Here is a 27138-nt window from a genome sequence, read left to right on the forward strand (position 1 = left end):
CATATGAGTTAGGATCAGCATATCAACTTCTGCAAAGAAGTCATCTGGGATTTTGATAGATTGAATCTCATGTTGAATCTCTAGATCAATTTGGGGAGTATTACTATTTTAACAATATTAAGTCTTCTGATCCGTGAACATGAGATGCCATTTATTTAGCTCTTCTTTAATTCTGTCAACATTGTTTTGTAATTTTCAGAGCATAAGTCTTAGGCTTCTTTGTTTAATTTATTCCCGTGTTGTATTTCTTTTTGATGCTGTTGTAAATAAAATTTATCTTCTTAATTTTATTTTTGGTTTCCTCTTTGCTACTGTATAGAAATACAGTTTATTTTTATACATTGATCTTGTAACCTGCACCTTGTTGAGCTCTTTATTAGTTCCAGTAATTTTTTAGTGGATTTCTTAGGATCTAATTATTATCACTCCTATCATCGTATTAGCTTAACTTCCAAAGTAAAAATGTTCTAAGATTGTTCATCTTTCATAAAAGGCAAAGCATTGGTTTTATTCATTTTTGTAGGATTGTACATTAACTATTTTATCTGTGCCTAGATCTACGTTTTTATGATGATTTTATGTTCTACTTTATGTGCATAGATCATCTATCTTAATTTTGTATTTTGAAAAGAAACTATTTCACCCATAAGCTGTGTTAGCATGTTAAAAATATTATCTGTGGAGATTTTTAGTCTTACTGTAAAATTTAAAGTAGTTTAGAAAAGAAAGCTATCCTACGTATCTTTTTTTCCTGAAAAAAGAAAGGGCCATAGATGGCAGTGACTCATAGGTTCATGGTAGTTTTACCTCTTATTCTAATTCTCCAGAAAAAAATCTAGGGTCAGTTTGGAGTTCATGAATTATGTCCTGTTCATCTCAGTAGCAGTCTCTGTCCAAATAAGTGGCATCCTTTGTATTTGGGAAACATAAATTAAGTTTATGTGGGCTTTGCTTTTAGAATTCTGCTACCTTTGATTCTTCTGGGGTCATTTTGTTACTTTATCAGGCAACTGCTGCAGATAAATACACATTTCATTTGTACCGCAGGAGCTGCAGCTCTTAGGTCAAATCCTTGCTGCTGTTGCTTTTATATGCCTGCCCTGCTAGGAGATCTGAAGACCTCTGGGAAAGGTGCTAACAAGTACATGCGTGGGGTCTGTGGCCCTGATTCTGTAACTGTCCATCCCAGGGTTGCCCCCTCACAGCACCCCCACTGCATTCATCTGATGCCTTCAGGGTCCTGCATAAAGTCTTTTTTCTTGTGGGTTTTTGTTCCTTATTATTCAAAAAACAAACACAAAGCTACCAATGATTATTAACCTGTTTCTGAAAGTAAGGCATCTGAAGTCATTTAGAGTCAGCCAATTCACTGAACAGTGTTTAATAGCAAAAAAAAAAAGCAATCTAAAACCCATATGTAGGGCTAAGTGAATTGCATCTATAAAATGAAATAATATACAGCCACTTATAAAAAAAGGTAGGAAGAATATAATATGATCTCCTCCATGCATTGTTGATATATACTTCCAATAATTTTTTAGAAAAATATACAGGAAACCATTCTATGGGTTACTTTTGGGGAGTAGGAAGTGAGGTGAAGTGAGAAGAAGGCTTTAATTTTTATTTTATACTTTTCTGTTCATTTAAGTTTTCTAACTATTTTCATGTGTTATTATTTGTTCATTTATTTGTGTTTTAGTTATTTCAAACACTTACATAAAAATAGAGATAATAGTATAATGAACCCTCATGTGTCACTCATGCAGATTCAATAATTATCAGCCCTTGGCCAGTCTTGTTTCTTCTGTACCTTCCCCCCTCCCCCACTGAAGGGTAACAAACAGCATATGCCACCCCCAAATATACCTCTTTGACATCAGGGTGATTTTGAAGATGATCATTTTGAGGAACAGCAGATGCAGCAGAGGTTCTAAACATGAGTAGAATTACCCTTTTCTACAGGAAATTTATACTTATGAAGGAAATCTGTAGTATTTGTAGGAGTGTCTCACTCTCAGTACCAGGAAGAAATAGATGACTGAATCACAAGAGAATCTTATCAGTGAAGAATGCAACAACTTAAATCTGCATACCAAACTTTACCTTTGGTTTTCCTGATAACTTCCCCAAACTGGCTGTCCCTTCTCCACCCTCTTTCCCCATCTTTCATTTTTTTTGTCTATACCTGAATTTGGTATTTAATGTGGTAGCTTAGTTCTCTCCTAGAGTTACTCATTTTTCCTGGGTATCTCCCATGTATGTATATATGAGATAAATATGTTAATAAATTTTGTTTGTTTTCTTCTTGTTAACCTGTCCTTTATTACAGCAGGTCTCAGCTAAAAACTGAGAAGGGTTAGAGGGAAAATTATTTTTCCTCCCCTATACTGTGCTCTTCAGATTATTTTAAAGCAAATCCCAAATATCCTATCACTTCATTTTTAAATATTTTCAGAATATATCTCTAAAAGAAAAGGATCTTTTTAAAAGTACATATCACAATACTATTAACACACTTAAACTTTAGGAATACTTCATATTGTAAAATATCCCAGACAGTGTTCACATTTCTCTGATATTCATTCTCTCTCTTTTTGTTTCTCTCTCTATCTCTCTAATAGTGTCTTCAAATCAAGATTCAAATAAGATCATCATGCAATGTGTTTTAAGCTAAATTTCTTTTAGCTTATAAAGTTCCCCTCTATATTTCTCCTCACATATTAAACATTATTTGTTACTGAAACTGGACTGTTTGTTAATACAGAATTCTCAGAATATTGATTTTGCTGCTTGTACCCCATGTTGTCATTTCATTTGTTGTTTTGGATATATACATATATATACACACATATATATATATGAAATTTGAAGAAATTTAATGTGTCTACATTCATTCAACAGTGTAGAAAAAGTGAAAGTTCATGCCTCTGGGTCATATGTAGAAGCACAAAGAATACATCCACTTGGTGTTCCTACCATCAAAGAGCAGAGGACCTGTGGGCAGAGTTCTCCACTGAGACCAGCAGCTGCTTGGAAGTTCCTATAGCTGCTGCTCCCAATTATACTGCTCATGTTCGTGGCTATGTCTGGAGAGAGTAATACGTTATTTATTCTACAAATGTCTGTTGGGCATCTCTGTGAGGGGCTCGGGATACAGAGATAACCAGGTGTCTCTGCTGTCGTGGATCCTACACACAGTGGGGAAGAGAAGGCAGACCGGAGGCCTGATAACCAGGCTTGTCTTTCTCTCCTGCACTCCGAGCGTTGGTGTCCAGGGCTTGCCCTGCTGATGCAGTGCACATCTTCTGCTGTTAGGTTACAAAGAGCACGTGTTCTCTTTCCTCCCGTATGTATCCTGTTCTCCAAAGCTGGACTCCTCAAGTCGGGAGGCTTCTTTCTGGATTAACTGTGCCATACGGCCTGTTTCTTGTGGGTGATATTGATGATACTGAAGTAATTATTCAGCAAGCTCACCAGGTGGACTTGGGCTTTGCAGGTTTCCAAGGTCTCAGCGATTCCCTATTGTGTATGCCTAGCCTGTTCCTCTCACTTGCCTCACCCTGCTGGGACCTAAAGGCATTTGAGGGTGCTGCCCCCCATCCCCTTTTATGTTTCAGATATATTTTAAATGAAAGTAATTATTAATGAATACAGCATCTGGGAGAAGGTTTGGATTGGCCATGATCACTTAATAAAAGCAGAATTGGAACATTGTTTGGGAAACGTTTGAGAATGTGGTTTCATCTGAATTGCTATGTTTGTGTAGACAAAAAAGGGGTTCTATGGAAATTGACCTCACAGGGTGATTTGGTCACAAATTCCTACCACTGCAGCTCGTGGTGGGTAGTCACGCCAGAGCCATATAACTTCTTTAGTTAAAGGTTTGTCTTTGCCTTAAGCAAGCCCTGTCCATGTTTATGTACATCTAGGTTAACACACCCGTGAAATGCCTCTTTTCAGACCTCTCCTTCTAAAGCATGACCAGCCTCAAGAGAGCACATGATCTTCGCTACCCTGTAATCCCACCCCACCTTGCTTTCTCTCCACCTTCATATAATCTTCCCTTCTTAATTCTAAATGCATAAAAGAAGCTGCAAACTGTCATTTCTTAGAAGTATTTATCTCAGTCTGTTGAGATCCTGCTTCCAGGCATATCCTGTTTGGCTCAAATACATTTTATAAAAATTCTCTATAGATTTGGACATTCTGACTACAACATTTGTATGTTTGTACCATTTTTTTCACCCCTTTAACCCTCCCATCCATGCATGGCATATTTGAAGTCCAAAGAAACCAATTTTCATTGAGTCCTTTGCATGATTTGATGGGTTGTGAGGGCTCATCCACGGTGCAAGAAACGTTATGAAACCACAAATCTCCTTGGATTCCTAAGGTTTCTTTATGGAACTGAAAGCGGGAACTAAGTGACTGCCACACATGTTTCAACAAACAAAATATAATCAATCTGAAAAAATACAGGCCTATCCAGAGGAGACAGGGAGGCATTTTTCAAGATTAAACTCTCAGTCTAGAAGAGGTTTCTGTTTCTGCCATCCAGAGGTTGTTTGGGATGAAGTTTTGTCTGATTTGCTCTGCTTTGTTATTATTGAGACATGCCTCACTTAGAATTCAGCACAGATGAAAATTAAGGAGTGGTTTTTTCCCCCCCATCTAACATTTTTTTGTTATTCAGTGCCTCTTACTTTGTTTATTGATAAAAATCTTAGCCATCAAAGAAATGGTGAGAATAGCTGCTGAATTCTTCTGCATAAAGAGGCCAGGGGAGTTCTGCAAGGGTGACTCCACAAAAGACGATTCATTTCATCTAAATACCGTCCTAATGCTTAATGTTATCATGTTTGAAAGTATGGCTGTAGAACAGCTGGAGTGTTCTTGAGTAGATTATTAGTTGGAGTTCTGATTAATCAACAGATCTGTTTAGAGTAAGAAGTAATTTGACATCAAGCAAATGACAGATGTACCCTACAGGGAAATTTTTTTTTCTTTTTAATTTCACTTATATTTGGTCCTCACTATTGACACTAATGGTAAATATTCCATTTTGAGATCTCTCTGCTATCTTTGAAGGAAATGTTTGCTAAATAGTGTTTTGATAGCCACATGTGATTGTCTTTTTAATATGTTTTTCCTTTACTTATGTATATTCCAGTGTTTGTTATGGCATGAAATGCCTTGAATGTCATATTTACTCAGAACAAAAAATGCATGATATAAAGTGACAAAACTGAGTTAGAAATTACTTATTTTTTATGAAAACATATACTCAGCCTCATAAATCCTGCTATTTCTTCTGAAACATCTTCTGAAGATATAAATTACTTGTTCACCCGACATCTCACATATTTCATGCTGTTACTGGGAGTTCATGGAAATAAATGGAAAATGCTAGGAGCATAAATGTATGTACATGATAAATAGGGAGGAATTGAGAGTTGGCAAATAAAAATTGAGTTAAATAGGAGAAATTGGTATGGAATTCTCACACACTCTAAACCAACTGAATTATTAGAGGGGAATTTGACAAAATGAAGCTTGGATTCCACATTGTTAACCAAATCCAACTTGCCAGGACCTTGTAAGGTCAGTGCTATAACCTTGTGAACTAGTGTGGAATCAGTCACGTGGTGGGAAAGGTGAGCCGGAATCCTGGATCTGAACTCTCAGGCTTGGAGTGGGATTGTTTTGAGTGAGGAGGTTTCAGACCTTTTAGAGAAGGAGCTGCAGGAGCAGCTCCTTGGAAGACCAGTGGAAGACCAGTGATGCTAGGCCATCAAAACCTGAATTTGATGGGGAAAAGGAAAGATACTGAAATTATTTGGACAAATGGGAAAATGCTCTTTCAAGAAAATGTTTTATTTGAGTATGTTCTTGATGACATATTAAAATTTTTTCTTCAGAAGTAACACATCTCTGAAATAAAAGTTCAAGTCACTGGGAAAACTTGATTCATGTTACTAACACTCACTTTATATACTTTTTAACCTCATACGTATCATGTTTAAGATTAGGTCAGATTCAAGATTAGTCCGAGGCAAAGTTATAAAGTAAGAAATGGGTACTCCCCTTCATTGCTTGTAATAGTATAAATAGTCTATAGAGTCCTATTTAGCTACAGTATTCAAAATCCTTAAAGGTTCATTACTTTTGACCCAGCAATTTCACATCTAAGAATTTATTTATTCTAAGTCTACAATCAGGGAGGCGTAAAAATGCATTGGAGTATGAGGCTATTCATCATAGTGTCCTTTATAAAAGTGAAAAAGTGGAAGGAATCTAAATGTCCACGATAGGGAATTTGTTAAATAAATTATACTTGTATGATGCAGTAGTATTCATATGTTTAAAAATTATGGTATAGAGGAGTTGTTGATGACTTAGGAACATATCATGATGTTTTTGTTAGTGAAAAAAATAGTATACCAAAACTGTGCCACATATGAATGGAGACAGTTGTTTTTAGCTTTTTTATAGTTAATGCTTCTGATTTTTTTTTTTTTTTAACTTTAAAACCTCTTTTAGGATCATTCTTTCTTCCAGTTCCTTGATAGAGGACCTGCCATCTTTTCCATCTGCTCTCTCTGGGATAGTCACAAAGCTTTCAAGCTTATTCTGCTTCCCATATCAAAACTGATTCGTTTTGTATGTTATTTTTGAAAGCTAAGGGAAGAGAACCTATCTGGAAACTAATGTAGGATAAGATATTAAAGGAAAATAATAGATTCAAATATAACACCTTGTTCTATGTTTCAGTCACTTATTCAATAAATATTTATTGTATTTCTCCATGCTTGGGCCTGCAGAAGGAACTGTGAAAAGTAAGCCCACTTACTTAGCTTATAGTTGGCATATTTGATTTTTCACAATCACTTTAAGCAAGTAGATATGATTAGTGTAGGGATCTTGTGACAGAGGAAGGCCAGAGGAGCACATGGTGACTTTTGGTGTACTTAAAAAACCATCACATTGTATGAGTCTTAATTCTGCATGTGTGGTAGGTTGTGCTCTTCATAATACCATTGCAGTAACATTTCTGTTTACCTAAGTAGAAGGAGTTCCAAAACGGGGAAATAAGTTTCCATAGTTTAAAAGAAAAAAAAAAGTTCATCGAGCACTACAGTGCCCAGCTCAGTGCTATAGTATTAAATCATTAGGACATTCAGTGATACCCCTACGCTGAAGGAAAGAAGATACAACCAAGTCTAGAGAATGATGCCTTGTTTGCGCTCCTCTGTATTCTCTGTTGTTGTCATACCTGTAGCACTACATTTCACTTGTTTTGGTGTCTCTCTCCCCCAGATGGAAGGGTATGCCCCTCGAACTGCTCTTACCCATCATCATATCCTTAGCACCCAGCACTGGGTCTAATTAAATGCCTTGCTGGCAACCCCCAAAATGCGCAGTCGTGTGACACAGAGCATGGAAATAAGCTATGTTGCACAAAGGCAAATTTGAAGATACAAATGCTTACTGAGCGTTTCTATGTATCAGACACCATACTTAGAGTACTTTCTATGCATTATATCATTTGGTCACCTCAAGAATTTATGAGATCCATATATTTTTTTAACAGATGCCAAAACGGAGACTTACAGAGAGTAAGTACTTTGTTCAAGGTCAAATAGCTAGTGGGAGCAGATGAGATGGGACCATGGTTCAAAGTTTTATTCTACCAGTCTCTGCTTCTAACTCCGATACCCTACACCCTTCCAAGGAAAGGCCTTTCTGTGTCATGATATGTACTCCTCATTTACTCATTTATGCCAGACATCTCCATCCTCATAGCTGGCCAAAGCTATTTGGCTTCAGCTTCTCATGAGGGAATAATACACTTGCCAGGAAATTTTACCTGCAAGTTGCAAATTCAGGATACAGTTTAATTCTAATGTTCCACCTTGATTTCCATTTATGAGGCAAAAATTTCCATTTTGATATGGTTTAATGACTCTTTTCCTCTTTATAGTTTATAATTAAATGGAACAGAAGTTTGAGGTTGCTTTCCACATTCAGTCTTTGGCTTTCAGTTTTATAGGGCTGTTAACCTAGTAGCTATGAGCCAGTTAGATATATTTATCCAGTGCTTAATGTATGTCCTGCATTCTCCTAGGGCTATGCTGGCTGTTGGTTGATTACAGTGATTAATAACCTTTTTGCCTGACCTCCCATAATGTTGCAACAGTGCTGTTAGTACCACAAAATGAACCAGACTCCTCCCTAGATCACCTTATTACAGATTATTTTATGAGGGTCTTGTCTCTTCAACTGTATGATAATTATGTCATGAATTTCTTTTGGACCTCCCACAACACCAAGCACAAGGCTTGAGCACCTAATAATGATTCTAGGGAGAGTAGTGCTGAATATGTTATCAGGAGAGCTAGCTCCTGGTCTGGCTCTACTATTTAGCAGCAACAATGGGGATTTCTTAGCTGAGATTTGATGGGCCTTGTTTTTCTCAATCAAAAATCAGAGGATTGGTCTAGAATGCTAGATATTTTCTAGTTTAAATTTGAGTTTCAGAGATGCCTGTAATTTTTTTAATAGTTATCTGATAGATTGATTCATGGTGGTGGCATTAACAGGAATAGAAACATAGTAAATTGACCTGGATTTGCAAAGATGATATTAAGTTCAGTTTTGAACATGTGACGTTCAAGAAGCAGTAGTGTGTACCTAAATCTAGATCTCCTTTAAGAATGGAAATACCGATTGGATTGGACGTTGGTGGTAGAGACGCTGTCCTTCTCACTGATCTCTTTTGATAGTATGGGTTAGAATCATAGGCTCGATGTAAAAGGTACTTATTCATAATAATCACATAATCACAGGTTTTTAGATCTGAAATCATATATCCTGTCCTATTTGTTTTATGCATAAGAGTGGAGATAATGGAATTTGCCCAAAGTTACACACCAGCTGCAGATAATGATCTGCGGGCCAGAGTCCCCTATCTCCCAGTTCATCCCTCATTATGCTTGTTATGTTTTCTTTTAGACTGCTTTTTAACATTTGCAGTATTCTTTTGTAAGCAATAAATTCACTAATCATTATGCATCCAAATACACACCAAAAAATTATTCGTAAAATTTGAGCTCAACTTTCTGGGAAGGATAACAATCAAATAGTGTCATCACTGTATCTGAATTTTGACCTCTGTAATTAAACGGTGTTGTACAGAAACCGCTGAATTGTACAGTTACAAGGGTATGGTTTTGTGATGTGTTGAAAGTTAAGTCATGGTGTACAATCCTAAGTGGTTTTTTGGTATTTCATGAGATAATTAATCTCTCTGTATCCCTGCCCAGATTCTGTATTAGGTCTGGGGTATATGAACACTATGCCGATCACACTGTGGTCCTCTATAGAATTATAATACCAAAATAGGAGTTTGTGGTGGGTCTCCTTTTTGTTCTGACAGAGAATTGGATATCCATGACAAAGGTCAGAGGGAGATCTGGCATCCATTTCACTACTTGCAAGACATTGTCTCGAGAATATGTAATACATAGAACGCTTTGCCAGAAAACTGAAAGGAAATGATTGCATTTGAGTACAATGTATTCTACAACAATAGTTTAGTGTGCATGAAATTTAAAACTGCTGGCTTTCCAAATATGATTTTTAAAAAGTGGACATATTTATTTTTAAAAAAACATTATAACCATTGTAATATTCCGAAAAGCTAAGATTTAAGACTAAAGAAACAAAATTCTAATGGTAATTGTTCCAATATAATGAATTCTGTAGTACTCTAGTTTGTTTATTGAGTTCTCCTGAATGTTCTATTTTCATGAGCATTTCATGTTAAAGTGCTATTTAACCATAATAGTCCCTTTTTAAAAAAATCTACCCATCATGATGTCATAGTGCCTTACAAGAATCAGTACCAAGTCTTAAAGTCTGCAGTGGTGTCTGTTTCATACATGCACAAATTAATTGGGGATTTATGAGGTCGGACAATTAAAGTTCGCAAACTCATCCTAGAAAAAGTGCTATGTACCACATTGCTGAATATCACTACAGTCACCTTCGAAGTATTGCCCTTAGGAAGCTATGCACCAAAACCAGCGCCTAGTCCACCCCTCAAAGCAATTTTGGAACTCTTTCTGGAATGGCCATCAGAACTATTGTCGTATTACCCTTGATGTCCTGAATGTCATCAAAATGTCTTCCTTTCAATATTTCCTTTATCTTCAGGTAAAGAAAGAAGTCATTGGGGACTAGATCAGGTGAGTAGAGAGGGTGTTCCAAACTTGGTTAACTGCTTGTCCAGTTGGTACAAATCCATAATGAATTATCCCTCTGATATCAAAAAAGGTTAGCAACATTGTTGCAACAAGTTCGCGAACTTAATTATCAGACCTTGTATGTAGGTGGAGACCACATCTATTGCCTTCACCTGGTCTCTAGCACAGGACTTGGCATGTAGCAGGCATTTAATTAATTGGGGTTTGGGGAGGAGGCAGTAAGTGAATGAATAAATGAATGAATGGCAAGCAGCACTAACTAACTAACTAACTAACTAGTTAAACTAACTGGGGAAACAGACAATACATCATTCATATATATGTATTTCAAGGGAATATCTAAAGCCTCTGGAAAGAAGATTTTATATTTTTGAGAGATCTTTGAAAGTAGTCCAATATACAATTGACCCTTGAACAACAGGTTTGAATTTTTCGGCTCCACTTATATGTAGATTTTTTTTTTCTTCAATAAATCCCCGGGTTTTCACATTTGCAGCTTCAACTGCAGACTGAAAACAGTATTTTCTATCTGTAGTTGGAATTCCATGGATACAGAGCCGACCATATGCATTTTTCTGTGCTATTTTATATAAGGGACTTGAGCATCTGCAGGTTTTGGTACCTACAGGGTGATGTGTGGCAGAGGGTGTAGGTGCGGGAGGTTCCTGGAACCAATCAACTGGATATTCAGGGATGACTGCAGTTAAGTTTTGGAGGAATCATAATTTATATGCAGATTTTCAACTGCATGGGGGTTTGGTGGCACTAACCCCTGTGTTGTTTAAGGGTCAACTGTACTCATTCAACAGGAGGGTCAGATATGGCTCAGTGTTTCAGTCATCTTGTCTGATGTCAGTGGAAAACAAGAAAATAGGCCTGTGATAGCGGAGACAGGTTGGTGATGGAAATCTTTCTTTACAAAGTTGTTTCAGGCAAACAGAGAGGTAGATGTGCTTTGTTCTTGACGATTACCCAAACAGCAAAGGACTTCACCCCAGTTGTGGTCCAAGGCAACACCCCTAGAAGCTGGGTCCCTGGTGACTGTCCTGCAAAGACCCCTCTGCCCTTGAGCCACTGCTCTGTCTAGTCACACTTGAGCAGGACAGGAACAAGAAATGACTTCTACCTGTGACTCCTTCCTCACTATGTGGCTTTTGAGAAGCTACCATTTGAATTCCTGCCTGTAAAATAGGAATATCAGTGCTCACCTACTTGGCCAAGATATTATGAAAAGTAATTTAAGGCTTTAAAAAAAAAATCCATGGTTGAAGCCACATTTTTATACAAATTGCCATAACAGCATTTGTTTCCCACTTTGGTGGTTTATTTCAAGGCCAGAAATGCAATAATATACATGGTTAGTATACATGTTTTGTTTGAGTATTCTAAACAACAATACATGGTTTCAAAAAAAGGAAATTATTTTTTCTTCACAGCCTTTTCCCCCATTGAACTGAAAAAGGAAAAAAAAAATGCAAGCTTTATGAAAGTACAGACAAAATTGGCATATCACTTATGGGAAAATTTTGCAAAATTACACTGACTAAAAGTGATTTTTGTTTTGGCTTTCCTGTGAAGCCATCCAGAAAGGCCAAAAATTACTGGCGTTGCTTTTGTATAAAACCTTTCACATCAACTCCATTTGTAATTCAGCCAAGTATATAATTCAAGTCATCAGTGACACACATATCCACACGTTGGAGCTGGTCAGTGAACAGAAAGTTGTCATGACGTGTGGATATATTATCTTACGGACAAACCAAACCGCACAGATTACAGCGAAGGAAACTTTGCATTAACATGCTTAGGAACAGGGTTTCCTGAGATGATCCCTGCCCCCTCAGTCCTTCAGTGGGAAATCAATTGTTTACTGATTACAACTACATCACTTGGCAAACGTTTTGGCCTAAACTCAATGTGTGACATCAGTCTCCTTTAGGGTTTTCCACATAAAGCAAATTTTCCAAAGAAAATACAGAAATTGAGCCTTAAGTATTCAAATTAACTATCTCAGTCATGTATATCTTAATTCTTATTTTATTTCCTAGTAGATATTACCTAACACTTCAAATATGAGCGCTAAACTTTCACACTGTTGTTTCAGAGCTTTAATCAGATAGTCCTTTATAGCTGTCGTCACCCACCCAACCCCTTTTATGGGGGTTATGATATCTTTGTTTCTCTGTACTGAGGGTCACCGATTTGGGAGTGGTTTACATCACTTTGTTTGAGGAAGGAAGTAAACATTATTCTTTGACCTCTTAGGACAAGTTAGTGTTGCTTTTGTGAGGGAGTGTGCTTGAGAGGAAATACTCTCACTAAAGTTAGGACTCAGTGATGGTGCGTGTTTTGTCGTTTGTCGTCTGAAAATGAGACGTGAATGGTATCTCTCCCTCTTGCATAAGCACCACCTCTGTGTATATTTACCTGAAATTATTAGAGTTTCTGCTACTTGTGTCGTGAGGTGGTGTTCATTTACTACTTTGATGCACATGGCCTTAAAGCAGGTGGAAGTGATGCCGAATGAAGCCATAGCCTCTCTGCTGAAGGCAGGGGAGCAGCGGGACCAGTGCACCAGCAATGCCAAGGGGTGGGAATTGTGATGTTCCACAGGCAGAGCAGCGGAGCCTTTATCTGTGTCTCATGGGAGCTGAGAACAGGGTTACCATTCTCACACCCAGAGTTCCATCCGGAAGCTGTTCCTTGGCAAACAAATAGGTGGGTATTCTCACATCTTCAGGAGTGGCTAAACAGGGTATGAGAGTCAGTCCAGCCATTTTTTCCTATTTTTGGGTAACGGTATGTTCACTTCCATTATTCTTCAAGACAAAGGTACTTTGTGTCCTATAAACTCAGAAATATGATCTTTACAATATTTCTTCTTAAACCCCTTTGGTGGATGTGGAAATACCCTTCTTAATATAGATTCCATGATGTACAATTTACTTTCATCTCACTATTTTCCTTTCCCTCTAACCCATGGTCTTTATTCCCAGTGATGTTTTGTTCCCATATCTCAATGTTCCTCTTTGCTCTCTCTTGGTTTAAATAATCCTTGCCATCTGCCGACCCCCCACCCAGGTTACAGTATTACTTCTCGATAGCCCTCCTCAGCTTTCCTATAGAAGAGAGTAGAGCTACAACAGTAAATATTAGAACTGCACCACCACCAGCCCTCCGCATTCCCACGCTAAATCTGTAACATCTTGCCTTCGTCATGAATGTGGTAAGCCCCCTGGGCAGGGGTGGTCGGTACCCCTTTGTTGTGTGGCAGGCAGTGCTCTCAGACCATGGTCAATAAATGTTCATACTAATGAGAGATGAAAAGAAATGTCCGTGGTCAGCATGTTAGTGCCAAGTAGTGTGGAGGCCAAATGAGGCCACGGGTGCCAAACCACAGGGGTTCAAAATAATATTTAATATGACATTGTCTCATTGAATAACATATCTTATATTGTAATGTCTGAGTCAAATCTTCCCTTGGTGCCAGACTTCTTTTGCTCCTTTCATCTGCCCCTGAAGATATTTCAAGTTCATGAGGGACAATGGAACAAGACCCTCCTCTATTCAGTGAGTAGAGAACAAACTTCCTGATGAATGTGGAAGAAGAGCTGGGTGGGTGTGAGGACCATGAATTCTCTGGCACGCTGACCAGGTGTCTACCATGAAGTACATTGAAGAAAAGTGAAAGTTTGCCATTATCCTGGCTGCTATGTAACTTGGGTTACCTAGCTAAAATATGAATTGTAAGTAGTTAAATAAAGCAGTTGAGACTGCTAGTATTTTGTAAAAGGCAACTCACAAGTAACTTTTTCCCTGTAACTGTCAGAATCCATCATCATGGGCTCTATAACTCATAAAAGAAGTACACATGGAAAAACAGGGAAATGAAGATCCAGTAATATGTGACAATGTGAAGACTGCTTATTTTCTATCTTTGTAGTATCAACAAAGGGTCAGTTGTCCTATCAGTTAATATAGGTGTTCATACTTTGTACATTGATCCAGAACAGATGTCGAAGTGGAGCAAATAACCTGCCCTCCGTAGGGTTATAAAGTGTGTACCAACCAATCTCCCATTTTTTTCAGCTAAGCTTCTCAGAATATGAGTTCACATTTTAAGTTTCTGTGTTCACAGTTCTTATTTATTCTTCAAAGCATTATGCTGCCCTCAGTGTTCTAGTGAAAGGGTTCGAGTTCCTCACTATTTTCCTTGTTGCCAAATTTTGGGACATTTTGTCATCCTTTTCTGTATTATTTGGTGGTATTTGACTGCTCACTCTTTCTCGAAACTTTTTCTTGCTTGGATTCTTTGCTTGCTTTCTCTTCCGGTTCTTCTAACTTTACACCATTCTTTCTTAACTTCCTTTCTTGACCCATTTTCCTCCAGAAAACCTCTAAGCATTGATGTTTTCTAGAGTTCTCTTTTCAGGATTCTCTCTCCTCACCACACCAACACCCCTAACTTTAGCTCTTACTAGACGCAAATTTGCATCACCAGCCCACCCTTTTCCAAATCTATATGGGTTGTCTTTAGCCATATTATTCTCCCCACTGAAGATTGGAATACATTGGGTACCTCACACTCAACACGTCTAAAGCAGAACTCACCCCCTATCCCATGCTCAACTTTTGGACCGTCCTCCCCCACCAAAATCCTTCAACAACAATGATCTGTGTCCCATTCATGTATTCTGTACCTTGGTGAATAGCCAGTACTTCTCAATAACTCCATGTTTTTCTTGCTCTGATCCCTGGTCTCATTTGTCACTAATTACAACTGATTATACATCATACATTTTCTTGTTTACACTCCATCCTCTCTAAGCCCATAGCCATTGGAACACATAAGCTCCTCTGTCTTTCCTCCAGGTTGTCTTAAAGGTTCTTTAAGAAAGCATACCTGATCAACTCTTCCCCCATCTCACAATTTGTGATTTGCTCCTTCTTGCAGCAGTATACCATCCAGTTGCTTGTGGTTATCCTTTCCTTTTCTTATCCTGCAATTACATCCTGTGCTGTAGCTATGTGGAAAGCTTGAGTTCCCTCAGTACCTCACCTCTGTGATGTGACACTTATTTCTGCCCCTGTCATGTATATAGTTTCCATTCTTGTTTGTATAGGAACTAAACCTCTGTCACCTCTGTGCAGCTTTCTCAGGGCACTCCCTTGCAGAACTAGGCCCCCAGGATTTATGTTTCCACAGCCCTTATCACACCTGGTTATTTTTGCATTGTACTGATGAGGTCTTTAAACAGATCGTTTTCTGGACCAGGAGATCTTTGAGAGCTGAGGCTGTGCCATGCGCATCTTTGTATCCCTGGTACAGTGCCCAGCCCAAGAGGTTAGTGAGAGTTTGCAGCATGGTTCATTGTCTTGTCCAAAGTAGCCTTACCTTTCACATTCCTGTTCTAATAAGCTTATGAATTCATCATTCTTCTCCATATAGTCTTTATGCTTTCTCTTTTCTTCCTCCAACTCCAATATGGTTTGCCTATGAGATTTTTCTACCATTAAAAGCTGTTCCAGGATTCGTCTGTGCGATTCCTTGTGTTTTTCCACAACTTTGTCCAACTACAAAAGAAAATAAATTATAGTCTGTTAACTACAAATCATTCATAATATTGCCATCTTTCACTCTTTTAGAAATGTCCAAGTTTTGACTAATTAATTCATCAGTGGATTCTGATCTCCTTGTTTAGTTTTTATCATTCCTCTTGTTAATTGATACTTTTTTACTGTCATCATATTTTTCTCCAGAGAGAATAATTGGTGCCTCTGTGGATATCAGAACAGTGTCCTCCTAACCCCTTTCTGACACTTTCTTCTCTCTCTAGGGAAACCGTATCAGGAGAATGATATGTACAATGTTTAATTCTGCAGCTGCACTCACTGCTCTCTACTGCCCAGCCCTCCCGATGGTGCTCTACCCGTATCTGCCTCTTGGGTCCCTTGTTCTGTTTTTCATTGCATTACGCATCAAGGTGATTGCATATTTAAACACAAACATGTAAGCATTTGTTAATCAGTTCTGTGTTGTTATTCAGTGTGAATGTGACCACATGTAAGCACCAAGTTCTTTCTGGTTTCCATGGCTTGCTTATATGTCTGTTATAAATCTATCACCCTGTGCTGGATTTATGTATTTGTCTCCTCTACTAGACTGTGAACTCCCTGAAGACAGGGCCTACGTCCTATTTTTCTTAACTTCTTCGCATCTAAGGAGTGCCTTATAGTAGGTGTCCAGTATATGTTTACAGATTGAAAACAAAATAAACAAGCAAGGAGTCACGAAAGAAAAGAGGGAAAGAGGCTGATTGAAACAAATGTGGCTCGGGACTTTTGGCCAGTGATAAATTAAAATCCAGTTAAGAACATGGTTTTGAAAGCATGTGACTTTCTAGTTTGTTAAATACTAGGTGCTATAACTGATAATATTGGTTGAATTTTATCCTTTGCCTTTATCATTAAAAAATTGAAAATTTGTGACTTTGTGAATTAGAAGCCAATTTAAATCAAACATCCTTAAAAAGCACCTACTTGACTAGGAATACAAGGCAAAAAATAGCCAATGCATTTCAGAAAAAGAGTAGAACAAAAAGTGTCCCAGCAAATAGAACCTAACTAATTCTCTCAGACCGCTAAACCCTTAGGCTGGTTGTCTAGTTTTCTTATATTGGTTTATAATGGTGCATTAACACATATACAATACTAACTACATTATGTCATACAGGTATTGATGATTTTCAATAAAAACCAATCCTTTTGTGGAAGCTGAAAGTGCTAAGTTATGTTGCCTGCTGGCACAGCCACTGTTAACTAATGACTGTCTTCTGAGAGGGAGACTGTATTGTTAATTGTCCTGGGTCTCAAACCCTAAGAGCCCTCAGAAAATTTCTTCTTATCCTTGCCCAAACATTAAAGTGCATTGAAAGGGAAATTCAAATGAACTGCTTTTGGAATCTGAAGAACGAACTCGTGGTAGGATCAGCCTTCATTTAGGAAATTTGTCAATTGACTTAAAAAAAACCATTTAATTTGTGTAAGATCAGTCCTAGAATTAATAATTAGAGTAGCTAGTTACAATACATAAATGAATGACTAGCGGAGGCTTCTTCAATGCAAGAAAAATGTCTTTCCTCGGATAGCTTCTTGTAATCGTGTGGACATAGGTATTCAACTTTATTCAGCCCAAAAAGAGAAAATAAAAGACTTGCTTAATCCACTGTTGTTTTTCATTGTGAGTTTTCCTTACATTGTTTTGTTTGTTTGAAGGGACAAGGAAGGAGAGCTGGAAAGAATCGTTGCCCTTCATTTCTTATGTATCTTCCATGTTGTCTCACTTCCTTCGGTCTCATCCCCTTCTGGCCTGTCCCCAATGACTCCATTCTCCTATTCAGAACCAAAAGGTCGTTCCCCATTGGTCTCCTGGCACATCAGCCCCTTTCTGACTCCATATCTTCCCATCTTTCTCACCCAACCTTCAACCACGCTGGACTTTGGGAAATTCTGAGAACATGCCATGGTGATTCCAGACTGCTTTCTTCAGTGCTAAAATCTAGAAACCTTTTTCCCCTTCCATCCTTTTCCTGTTCCTTCTCTGTTGCTTTCTCTGATCACTGCTGGGTAGAATTGTTTGTTCCATCATATCAGTGAGACTCGTGCTTCTCTGGGTTTTCTTTCTTCATGTTCCATGACTCTTGAAGGATGGCTTCCGCATACGGCATGCTATTTATTTGATGCAAGGAGCTCATGTGTGGCAAAAGTGGTCATTGGAAAGCTGTCAAATAGTGGCCTGACAGAGGGAAAGCTCCCAAAGAAAAAAATGACTGATTCTAGAGATGTTTTAACATATACCTGAAGTTTTATTCTGTGCCTTCATTTCTCCATGCCCAGAATGCCTCTTAGAAAATATGTCAGTGGTTCTCAGGTCAGTCTCTTACTGATTCCTGACAAATCGAATAATGGACTTGATCTTCCCTGAACTCATTTCGTGTCTCACCACCAGTATGTGTGAGCTTGGCCAAGCCACTTAACCATTCTGTACTTCAGTTTTCTCATTTAGAAATTAAATGGTTGTACTTGATTTCTAAGATCAATTCTAGTGCCCCAGTTTTCTCAAGGCGACCAATATTTATTAAGCGCCTGTTATGTTCTGTGGACTTAGTGCTGATAGTTGCCGTGGGGAACACAAGAGAATTTTGATTCTTAGGGCTTATGCTTTCCCTAGGGAGATAAGACACACACACACACACACACACACACACACACACACACGCGCGCGCCACAATTAGGAGCAGTGTGAGTGGTATATCATTAAGTACTAAGGGACTGTCAGCTCACCAGTGCCCCTTTTTTTATCTATCCCCATTACAGATTGAATGAAGCTTGGGGAAGAAAACAGGGAGACGGCTCAGTTATTTCAGGGAGTGTCAGGGACAGAAAGAATGGAAAGTAATGTTTCCTGTGCTATGACAAGCTTCCTGCTTATCATTTTGACCTCCCTGCTGCCCTGTCCTACACCCAGCTCCTAATGCAGTTCAACTCCTTGCCTAGGATGAAGGATGTACAGTGAGTTTTCCTTAGGTTGGCTTTCTGGTGATTGTTTCATGGTCAGAGGGAATGGAGAACAGAGAGGTTTTCCATTTTTTTACTTCCAGTTGCTTACTATATGTTTAGAAATGAATAATGACTTTTGTTTAACCTCCTGAATCACAGACCACCCTGATTTTGCATTTGATCTTTCTGCCCTATGGCTTTAGCTCTTTGCTTTTCCATTGGCTCTTTGAAGATTGTCCTTTTCTTAGATTTGCCTGAATATACTGTTAGAGATAAAGCCAATTAGAGAGCAGAGAAATTGGCCATTTTAGTAGATCGAAGGTAACCAAATATACTATTCACAAATGTCCCTTCTTCCTAGTCTTTACTGAAACCTGATTTTCCTGGATAACACTGGAATCTCTATTTTATAGGGACCGCTCATTCTCTCATGACCTCACTATCTCAAATTTTGGAAATGGCAGCGCGATTCTCATGGCTCTGCATTACCACTGCCAGGCTCTTCTGAACACCCTCCTTGTTTTCATTGCCTGTCTGAATGGTGACAGTCTTTTCTCGTTCTCATCTTGGTCATCTACTGAACTTCCGGTCACTCTCCCGACAATCTACCTTTCCATGTTCAATCTTGGTAGCATTCTGGGTGATTTTCATATTTAGCTGGACTTTGCACGTGGCTCTTTCCCTATGCCTGCTCAGCAGCCTTTGTCTTTCCTCCAGACTCCAATTTGAAGCCATGCCTCTCTAAGTACTAGCCCCAAATACATCCTTACCTTCTTAACTTTATCTTTTACTTGACTGAGGAGAGACCATCAATCATAAATGCTCTATTTTTTTCTCCTGCTACTCTTAACTTACCTATATTCTACATTCTTAACCTCTTCACCTGTGTGAACTTCTTTGGTCCATCCCTTTTTGTCTCCTTCCATTCCTTGTATCCTCTATGAATTTCTCTTTCTTGTGTCTTTGATCCCAACTCTGTCCTTTCAGAATATGGCTACAAACGTGGTCGGGTCTTCCTTTTCTAAAAACGTACACATATGCTCACAGAGCGAGAGAGAGGAGAAGGATTTTCCATGAAGCGTGAGTTTTGCGGTTCTTCACTTACTTTGGTGTCATCCGGAGCATGTCAAAGGCCCACCCGTGTATTTATCTAGTCATGTATTTTGTGAAATTCGAAAGTAATACATTTTAATTATGATCAGCTAAAACCTCTCTTTTTTTTCCACTTGTACTTAGCTTCCATCATATATTGTGTGTTTTTTTTTTCATGCCAGATAGTTTTAGAGAGGCTGTGAAGAGTTTTGGGGTGCTGCTAAAGGGAAGTTCAGTTGGTTTCAAAGTCATTTCCATGTATAGGCAAGTTATTGCCAGCGTCTTTGTGTAGGAAAGCCTTCCAGAAAAGTTTTTACTGGCCACTACGCCAGCTCATCAGCCTTGCCAAATAAAGGTGAAAGGCCAGAGGTTATATTCCAAAATGAATGTGTCCTTTAGTTCCCAGCACTGGAAGTTTGTGGATTGAGAAGAGAAAGGTTCAAAATATATGGTGTCAGAAGCTAGTCCATGGAAATTTCCCTTTTAGTTCCCAGCTTCAGAATTTCTCTTGCTTCAATGTCAGTGCATCCATTCATTGAAGAGTGTGTTAGATAGTTTAATGCTTTTATGTATTTTTTTAGTGATATAATCTCACTGGATATTGAGTCCACAGTGTTACTGGAAATGGAATTCCTTTATGTTCTACCTGATTAACCCCTACTCACCCTCTGGATCTTGGCTTTCCTGATTCTTCTATCTAAATTCAATCCCCCATTATAGTCTGTCATAATGCTTTGTGGTTTTAACCAGAGATTAGTATGTGTGTAATTGTGTACTTATTTGTGTGATCATGTTGTCTGTCACTTTCTTAAACATTAAACACCCTGAAGACAGGAACCACAAGTTAAAACTGTGGTGGACTCTTGAGTTCTTGTGTCTCCCATCCTCTGCACAACCCAGCTACTCCCTCTTCCCATCTGCACCCTTTGTTCTAGCTCCCAGGCTTCCACCAGTTTTTCGTCTTAAGTCAGTGTTCCCATCATGTGATGTAACTGAGCGCAGTTTGTTCTTCTAAGGTATTTTGCCCTGAGAACAGATAAATCCTTTTTACTTTACCCTAGACGTGGTTGAGATTTTTACATTTTCCAAAAAGAACATTGTGAAGAAAATAAAAGTGTGTGTGTGTGTGTGTGTGTGTGTGTGTGTGTGTGTGTGTGTATGTGTGTATGTGTGTTTGGGGGGCAGGGCTTAACACTCTGCAGTGGGAGAAAATAAAAGATTATTTTTTTAGTATACAGATCCTTATTTTGATGTAACTAGGGTACAGTCACGGGTGGTCTTAGTGGGAACACCGGCCTCTTTCTTTTCTTCAGCCTTATCTAGGGAATTCTAGTCAGAATTCCCCTGTACTGTTTTTTCTCTGGATATCTTCCTCTCACCCATTACTTCCTGTTACGTACAGGAGGAGGGCAGACACCTGGTTTGTTGGGTAGGTAGAGTTAGTTGTGTGGACTTCAGGGAATTGGATAGACTGTTAGCTGAGGAGAGACAAATCTATAGGGAAAATAGAAGGCAAGAGAAGAAAGTGGGCAAGTCATGGAGGTGGGAATGGGAGATGCTTGCATGTGGGTGGGGACAGTAATCAAAGAAGGTTGGATTGGTAAAGCAGGGCTAAATTATGGGCAAATTTCAGGGACAAGCATCTGCAGAGGGGCAGGGTATTTCCAATTTTGCACGTGTATAATAGAATTAGTTTGAAACTAAAAGTTTTTCCTACTGATTTCAGCATCAGTTTGGAATCATCCTGTTTCATTTCACAGTAAGTGTTGAAGGGTTGTGTCATTTGTGGAGTTTTGTCAAGATATGTTTAGTGAGAGTTAATTTGCATTTACGCTCATATGGATTGGGGGAATTTGTGCCTAACACTCTTTCCCAGTCACGATGTTGGGAGCCAGCATTCAGTTTTAACACTGTTGACTCGAATGCAGCTTCAGCTCCTCTTGTTTAAAATCTGGAATAAAGCACAAATCAACAGACTCTGGGTGGTCTCATCCTCTCCCCTCAGAGAAGCAGGTCCGTATGACCAAACTCCTTTACAATTTGGCAAGACGGTAGTCTTCTCTCATGAGACACCCAAGACGAGAATAGCAAGGACATTAGAGGTCAGTCCTAAGGTAGGTTGCCAGCGCTTATGTGGGGGAAATTGGTCCAAAACTTGCGTTCACTCTCTCCAGCCTTAACTCATGCTCCTAGTTGTTTCCTTTTTATGAAAATGAAAAATTATGAAATTTTCCATTGAAGTCTCAGAGGAAAATAGAAGAATAAAATAAAGATGCCAAAGAGTTGCAGAAATGTCAGCAAGTCAAAAGCAAGCCGCACTGCAGCTCTGTGCCGTGGTGGCCGTGTGCTAAGCTTTGCCATCGTCAGTGCCCGGCGCGTGGTGGGAGAGAGGTCTCTGCTGTCATTAAACTTTTGAAGGGAAAAAGAATATGCATTTATCTAAAATATATGCTTTCTAAAACTCTGTTTCTTGGACAGTTCTTCAGATCATTTCCATTCATGCTCAAAATTTCTATGACATAATACCTCAGTGTTTTCAAAGAAATTAACCTCTATGGTGAACTTTATCTGTTTTTTATTATAGCCTGAATAGCCTTCAAGTCCCCAAAAGAAGTTTGCACCCGTGTGTGTGTGTGTGTGTGTGTGTGTGTGTGTGTGTGTGTGAGAGAGAGAGAGAGAGAAAATGCATTTGTTACATTGTTAGGTTTCAGTCTGGTGTCAAGAAACAAACCTAGTGCAAACATCCTGTCATGATTTCTTCTCCTTTCCTTTCCTGTAGAACATGTACTATTTATCTACCGTGGGTAGATTTTAAATGCCTTAGAATGTAAAACTGTAAATAATCATAAAGGAGTTACATGTCATGCCCACCTGCCAGGCCTCCTGCTTGGCTGGCTGGTGAATGTCTTCCACCTCAGATGCACACCCCTGATCTGACACATACCTCGTTCATTGGTTTCTCATAGATGTCCTCCTGCCAAGGAGCAGCCTTTGCTTGAAAAGCATCTCGCTGGAGAGCCTCTAACACCTTTTTTGGAGTGACAAACCCATACTGAGCTTCGAGCAAAGCCAAGTCCATTTTTTCAGCCTTTAAAATGCCTATGACTTCATCTCGAGCCTGTAGGAACAAAAGGCATTTCAGAAAGCTCGCTTTACCTACCAGCAGTCTCCCAAAATAATTTCTTATGAGAGTTGAGTGTTTGTTTTCCTTCTCTTTCAAATACAAACAAATTATATTTAGTTATAGCACCTTTTAGAAAAGGTAGCAAAATTAGGTCCATTACAATCTATCCCATTAATAATATTTTAGAAAGTGATCACTATACAACATTAGAGAACCCTACATTTTTTATTGTGTCTGACAGGTAGATAACATGATACCCCTCAATGGACTGGCATTTGCGTTTTCAGGGGTAGGAAATAAGATTCTCCTATATGTGTAGCAGCTGTGTTTCGTTCTTCAATGTAGGTTAATAATGCCAGGGCAAGGCTGGGAGCCAGTTCATAGGAGTCCAAAAGCACCTGTTGTTATTTAGACCCGTGCAGAAGTCAGCTGGTATTATTGTTACGCATACTTGCCTGTGCGCTGGAGCTTGTGGGCAGAGGCTATGGCCTTTCACACCGTGCATGCTCATCGCATGGCATAACGATAGCCCTTTTAGATGTGATTAATTGCCCTTCAATTTAGCAGAAGAGAATTCTGTGTGTGTGTGTACTTACACTTGCTCTCACATATACACAAGTATGACCCACAGATACATATTTCTGTGGCAGCACCCAAACCCAATTCACAAGCAGCCTTCCCCTGAAGTGTGATGGGGATCATTGGAACTCAGCTGACCTGCAGTTCTCCCTCCAGAATGCTCAGGAGAAATAACAGGTCGTCTCTTGAGAGGTCTTCTCCTTGGTGGCCATTACCACTGCGTGAGGTGGGATGTAGGACTGTACCCGACTCACTGCTGGGCTCTTTGTCCTGCTGTCTCTGCTTCATGTCCTCAGACTCTTGGAAACTGGGGTCTTTACTGTGTCTTGGAAATTGCTGGAGGGTTGAGCCCTCTGTGTCGCTGCTTTTGGAACGCATTCTGTAAGGACTGGAAAGAAGGAAGATAATTTGTAACTCTTCATGGAAGTGAAGTTTGTAATAAGGGCACCTATTACGGCTTTAACAAGCCTGCACTCTTGTTGTATTTACCGCAGCCAAAGACTCAATCTCCCTGAAGTCTACAGCAGAGAAGAGCATTAGGAGATTCATAAATCACAGTCTTATTTACACTTCTGTTTTTAAAATCAACATTTTAAAAAATGTGTTCTGCTTTGATTAAGGCCACTTATGTCCATGGGTAAACAGACTGTTATTTGAAGTCCATCTGCCAAACATTCCACCTCAGGGACCTGGGTCATACCTCCAACCACGGCCCCAGTGCTTACTTAAGTTCAGACATACTTAACATAATTGTAAAATGGTATGTTTGCTAATTGTTCCAACGTTCTGCAGATTCGCATTATAGTATTTCCTTTGGAAGTTTTTAAACATTTTAACGATTTCTTAGCTTTGGTACATTAAGATAGAAGCATTTAGAATCATTGCTATAATCCTTTGAGTTATTTTGTTGTGATGGCAAAGTCTAACAGCAAAGGAATGAAGGCTGGGCCCTTGGCTGTATCCCTGACATTCTGCTAAAATTCCAAATCTATCCTTGGATAAGTCAAAGATTTATATTATGGACCCTAATCTCCAACATTGAAACACTACTATAATAGTTGGCTATTATGGAAACAATATAAAATAAGGTAATATTTGAAGGTCAGATTGGCTCCACATCTGATTATATAATTATCCAAATTAATTTATAATAGCAAGAAAAAATGGTCTACTTTTGAGGTTTTTACCATATACTCTAGGAAATAATTTTTTAAAGTAAAATATTACCGATACAATGGAAGTTCCCCATGCCCCATGTATCTCTTCTGTAACCCACTCTCTACCCTTCCCTCCCCAGAAGTAACCACCCTGAATTTGGTGTATATCATCCCCATGCATGTTTTATACTTGTTAAAAATATGTATATATGTTGCCGAACAACATATAGTATTGCTTTGTGTATTTCCAAACCTTGTGTAAATGGCATATTAAATGTATCTTTCTGAAATGTATCTTTTTCATCCTATATTCTTCCTCGTTCCATTTTACTTCATTTTATATATTTTGATAGCTATAGATTATTTCATTATATGACTAGTCCACAATTTATCCATTTTACTATTGATGGATATTTAAATAGTTTACATTTTTTCAGTATTAGAAAAAAAATGCTATGAACATTCTTATACATTTTTTCCCGTGTACATACATTTCACTAGGGAATATTCTTTAGAGGACAGGAGTTGACAATTTTGGAATGTGGAGTATGAGTATGTTCTCAGCATTGCTAGGGATTATTGCTCTCCTAAATGGAGTGCCAATTTATAGCAGACTAAGTATGAGAGTTCTCATTGCTCCTATCTTCATCAGCACTTGCTATTACTGACTTTACAGTTTTTTCCAATTTGATAAGTGAAATTTTAAATTTGTATCCTGTAATTATTACCGTGTTTCCCTGAAAATAAGACCAAACCGGAAAATAAGCCGTAGCATGATTTTTCAGGATGCTCGTAATATAAAATAAGCTTTAATGTGTCTTTTGGAGAAAAAATTAATAGAAGACCGGTCTTATTTTCAGGGAAACACAGTAGTGAGATGGCATCCTTTTTTTGTGTTGAGAGACCATTTGGGTTCCTTCATAAATTGTTTGTAGTCTTTTCCCATTTTTCTTTTGCATTGGTTGTCTTTTTCTTAGATTTACAGGCATTCATTACATATTCTATAAATTACTGTTTCATTGATTAAATATTTTGCTATTATCTTTTAGCCTGCAGCTTGCATTTTCACTCCGTTGTGTCTTTTATGGTATAGAAGTTTTAAATTTTAATTTACTAAAATTTGTCAATTTTCACATCTGTTTTTTGTCTTCTACAATTTGCATTGGAAACCAAAACTTGAACAGTGACAGTATAAAAGTATAATTTAAAACCATGGACTTTGGAACCACACTGCCTGAGTTCAAATATCTACTCCATTAGTTTTTGCTATAAAACTTTGGGAAAGGTATTTCATACTTCTGTGCTTCAGTTTTCTCATCTGTAAAATGGAGATGATAGTAGTATAGTATGTTTCTAACCTAAAGTTGCCCTGAGGGTTAAATGTCAACACATGTCACATGTTTGCAACATGGCTGGTACAAAATTAGCACTCAGTAAATATTATCTATTATTATGAATTTATTTTTATTCTCAAAAATTTTACCTTTATAGTTTAGGGAAATCTCAAGAAGAAGAACAAGTTTATTTGATTATCTCTTTCATCAAATAAGATGTGAGGCACGATTACAGAGGGAAAGAAAGGTTGAAAGAATGACTTTGTGTCTTTGCCGGATCCTCCGTTTAAGAAGTGATTTTCACCAAGCCCCACTTGCTGGCACCACCTGAGAGATCTAAGGGTCAGGATAGCTTAGAAACCTCGAGGACTTCACAGCCAGCCAGTTGGGCCTCTGTTTGTACCTCCACTCATCCTTCAACAAGTATTTGTTGGAGGCTCAATGCTAAGTGGGCTATTTATGGTGTGGTTTTCTTCCTTCCCTTAATACAAATGGTACACTTTTACACAAAAGGTTTATGGACATCATGTCTAAAACTGGGGTCATGAGAAAGTGCACTGACCTAGACAGAAGTCAAAGGAAGAGAGTTCTAACCCAGATCAGCTGTGTGGCTTCTAAGACCTGACCCTGTCTGGGACCAGTGTTCTGATCTGTAAAATGTTGGAGGGCCAGAGAGGGGGTGATCTCCATGACCCCTTTCCCCTGTGATATGTAACAATTCTTGCCACTGTGTCTTTCTTCTAGCATGGGTTATCAGTAGTATATTTAGAAGAGATGGATTTATGAGTCTGCATCTTATAGGAAATCCATAGAAATCTAAATGCTACATGTGGGTATGCAGTAAACCTGTGTCTGATGATTTCCACCAGGGGAGTGGTTACAGTTAAAAGACAGTGCTTAAGGGAGAAATCCCAGTAATAATTTTCAGCCGAGAATTGCTCTATAATTTACAGCCTCACCATAATTGGGATGTAAAAGCAGAACTTGAAGGTGTTTATTGTCTTGCATGCTTATTATTTACATGTTTT

General features: G+C 38.5%; 2 protein-coding genes across 4 annotated transcripts in view; one reads left to right on the forward strand and one right to left on the reverse strand.

The window, feature by feature from the left end:
* CMSS1 (cms1 ribosomal small subunit homolog) overlaps window positions 1–27138 on the forward strand; it is a 339619-nt gene that overhangs the window by 89860 nt on the left and 222621 nt on the right. The window lies entirely within an intron of this gene.
* FILIP1L (filamin A interacting protein 1 like) overlaps window positions 1–27138 on the reverse strand; it is a 264654-nt gene that overhangs the window by 81872 nt on the left and 155644 nt on the right. Inside the window, exons 2-4 of the mRNA XM_081076462.1 lie at window positions 23758–24007; window positions 22861–23034; window positions 15661–15839 (exon numbers count right to left, since the gene is read on the reverse strand). Of these exons, the coding sequence (XP_080932588.1) occupies window positions 15661–15839; window positions 22861–23034; window positions 23758–23997 (593 nt within the window). The 5' untranslated portion in view covers window positions 23998–24007. The remainder of the gene's footprint in view (window positions 1–15660; window positions 15840–22860; window positions 23035–23757; window positions 24008–27138) is intronic.

Source organism: Rhinolophus hipposideros (genome assembly GCF_964194185.1).
Source record: "Rhinolophus hipposideros genome assembly, chromosome: 2".
NCBI classification, from domain to species: domain Eukaryota; kingdom Metazoa; phylum Chordata; class Mammalia; order Chiroptera; family Rhinolophidae; genus Rhinolophus; species Rhinolophus hipposideros.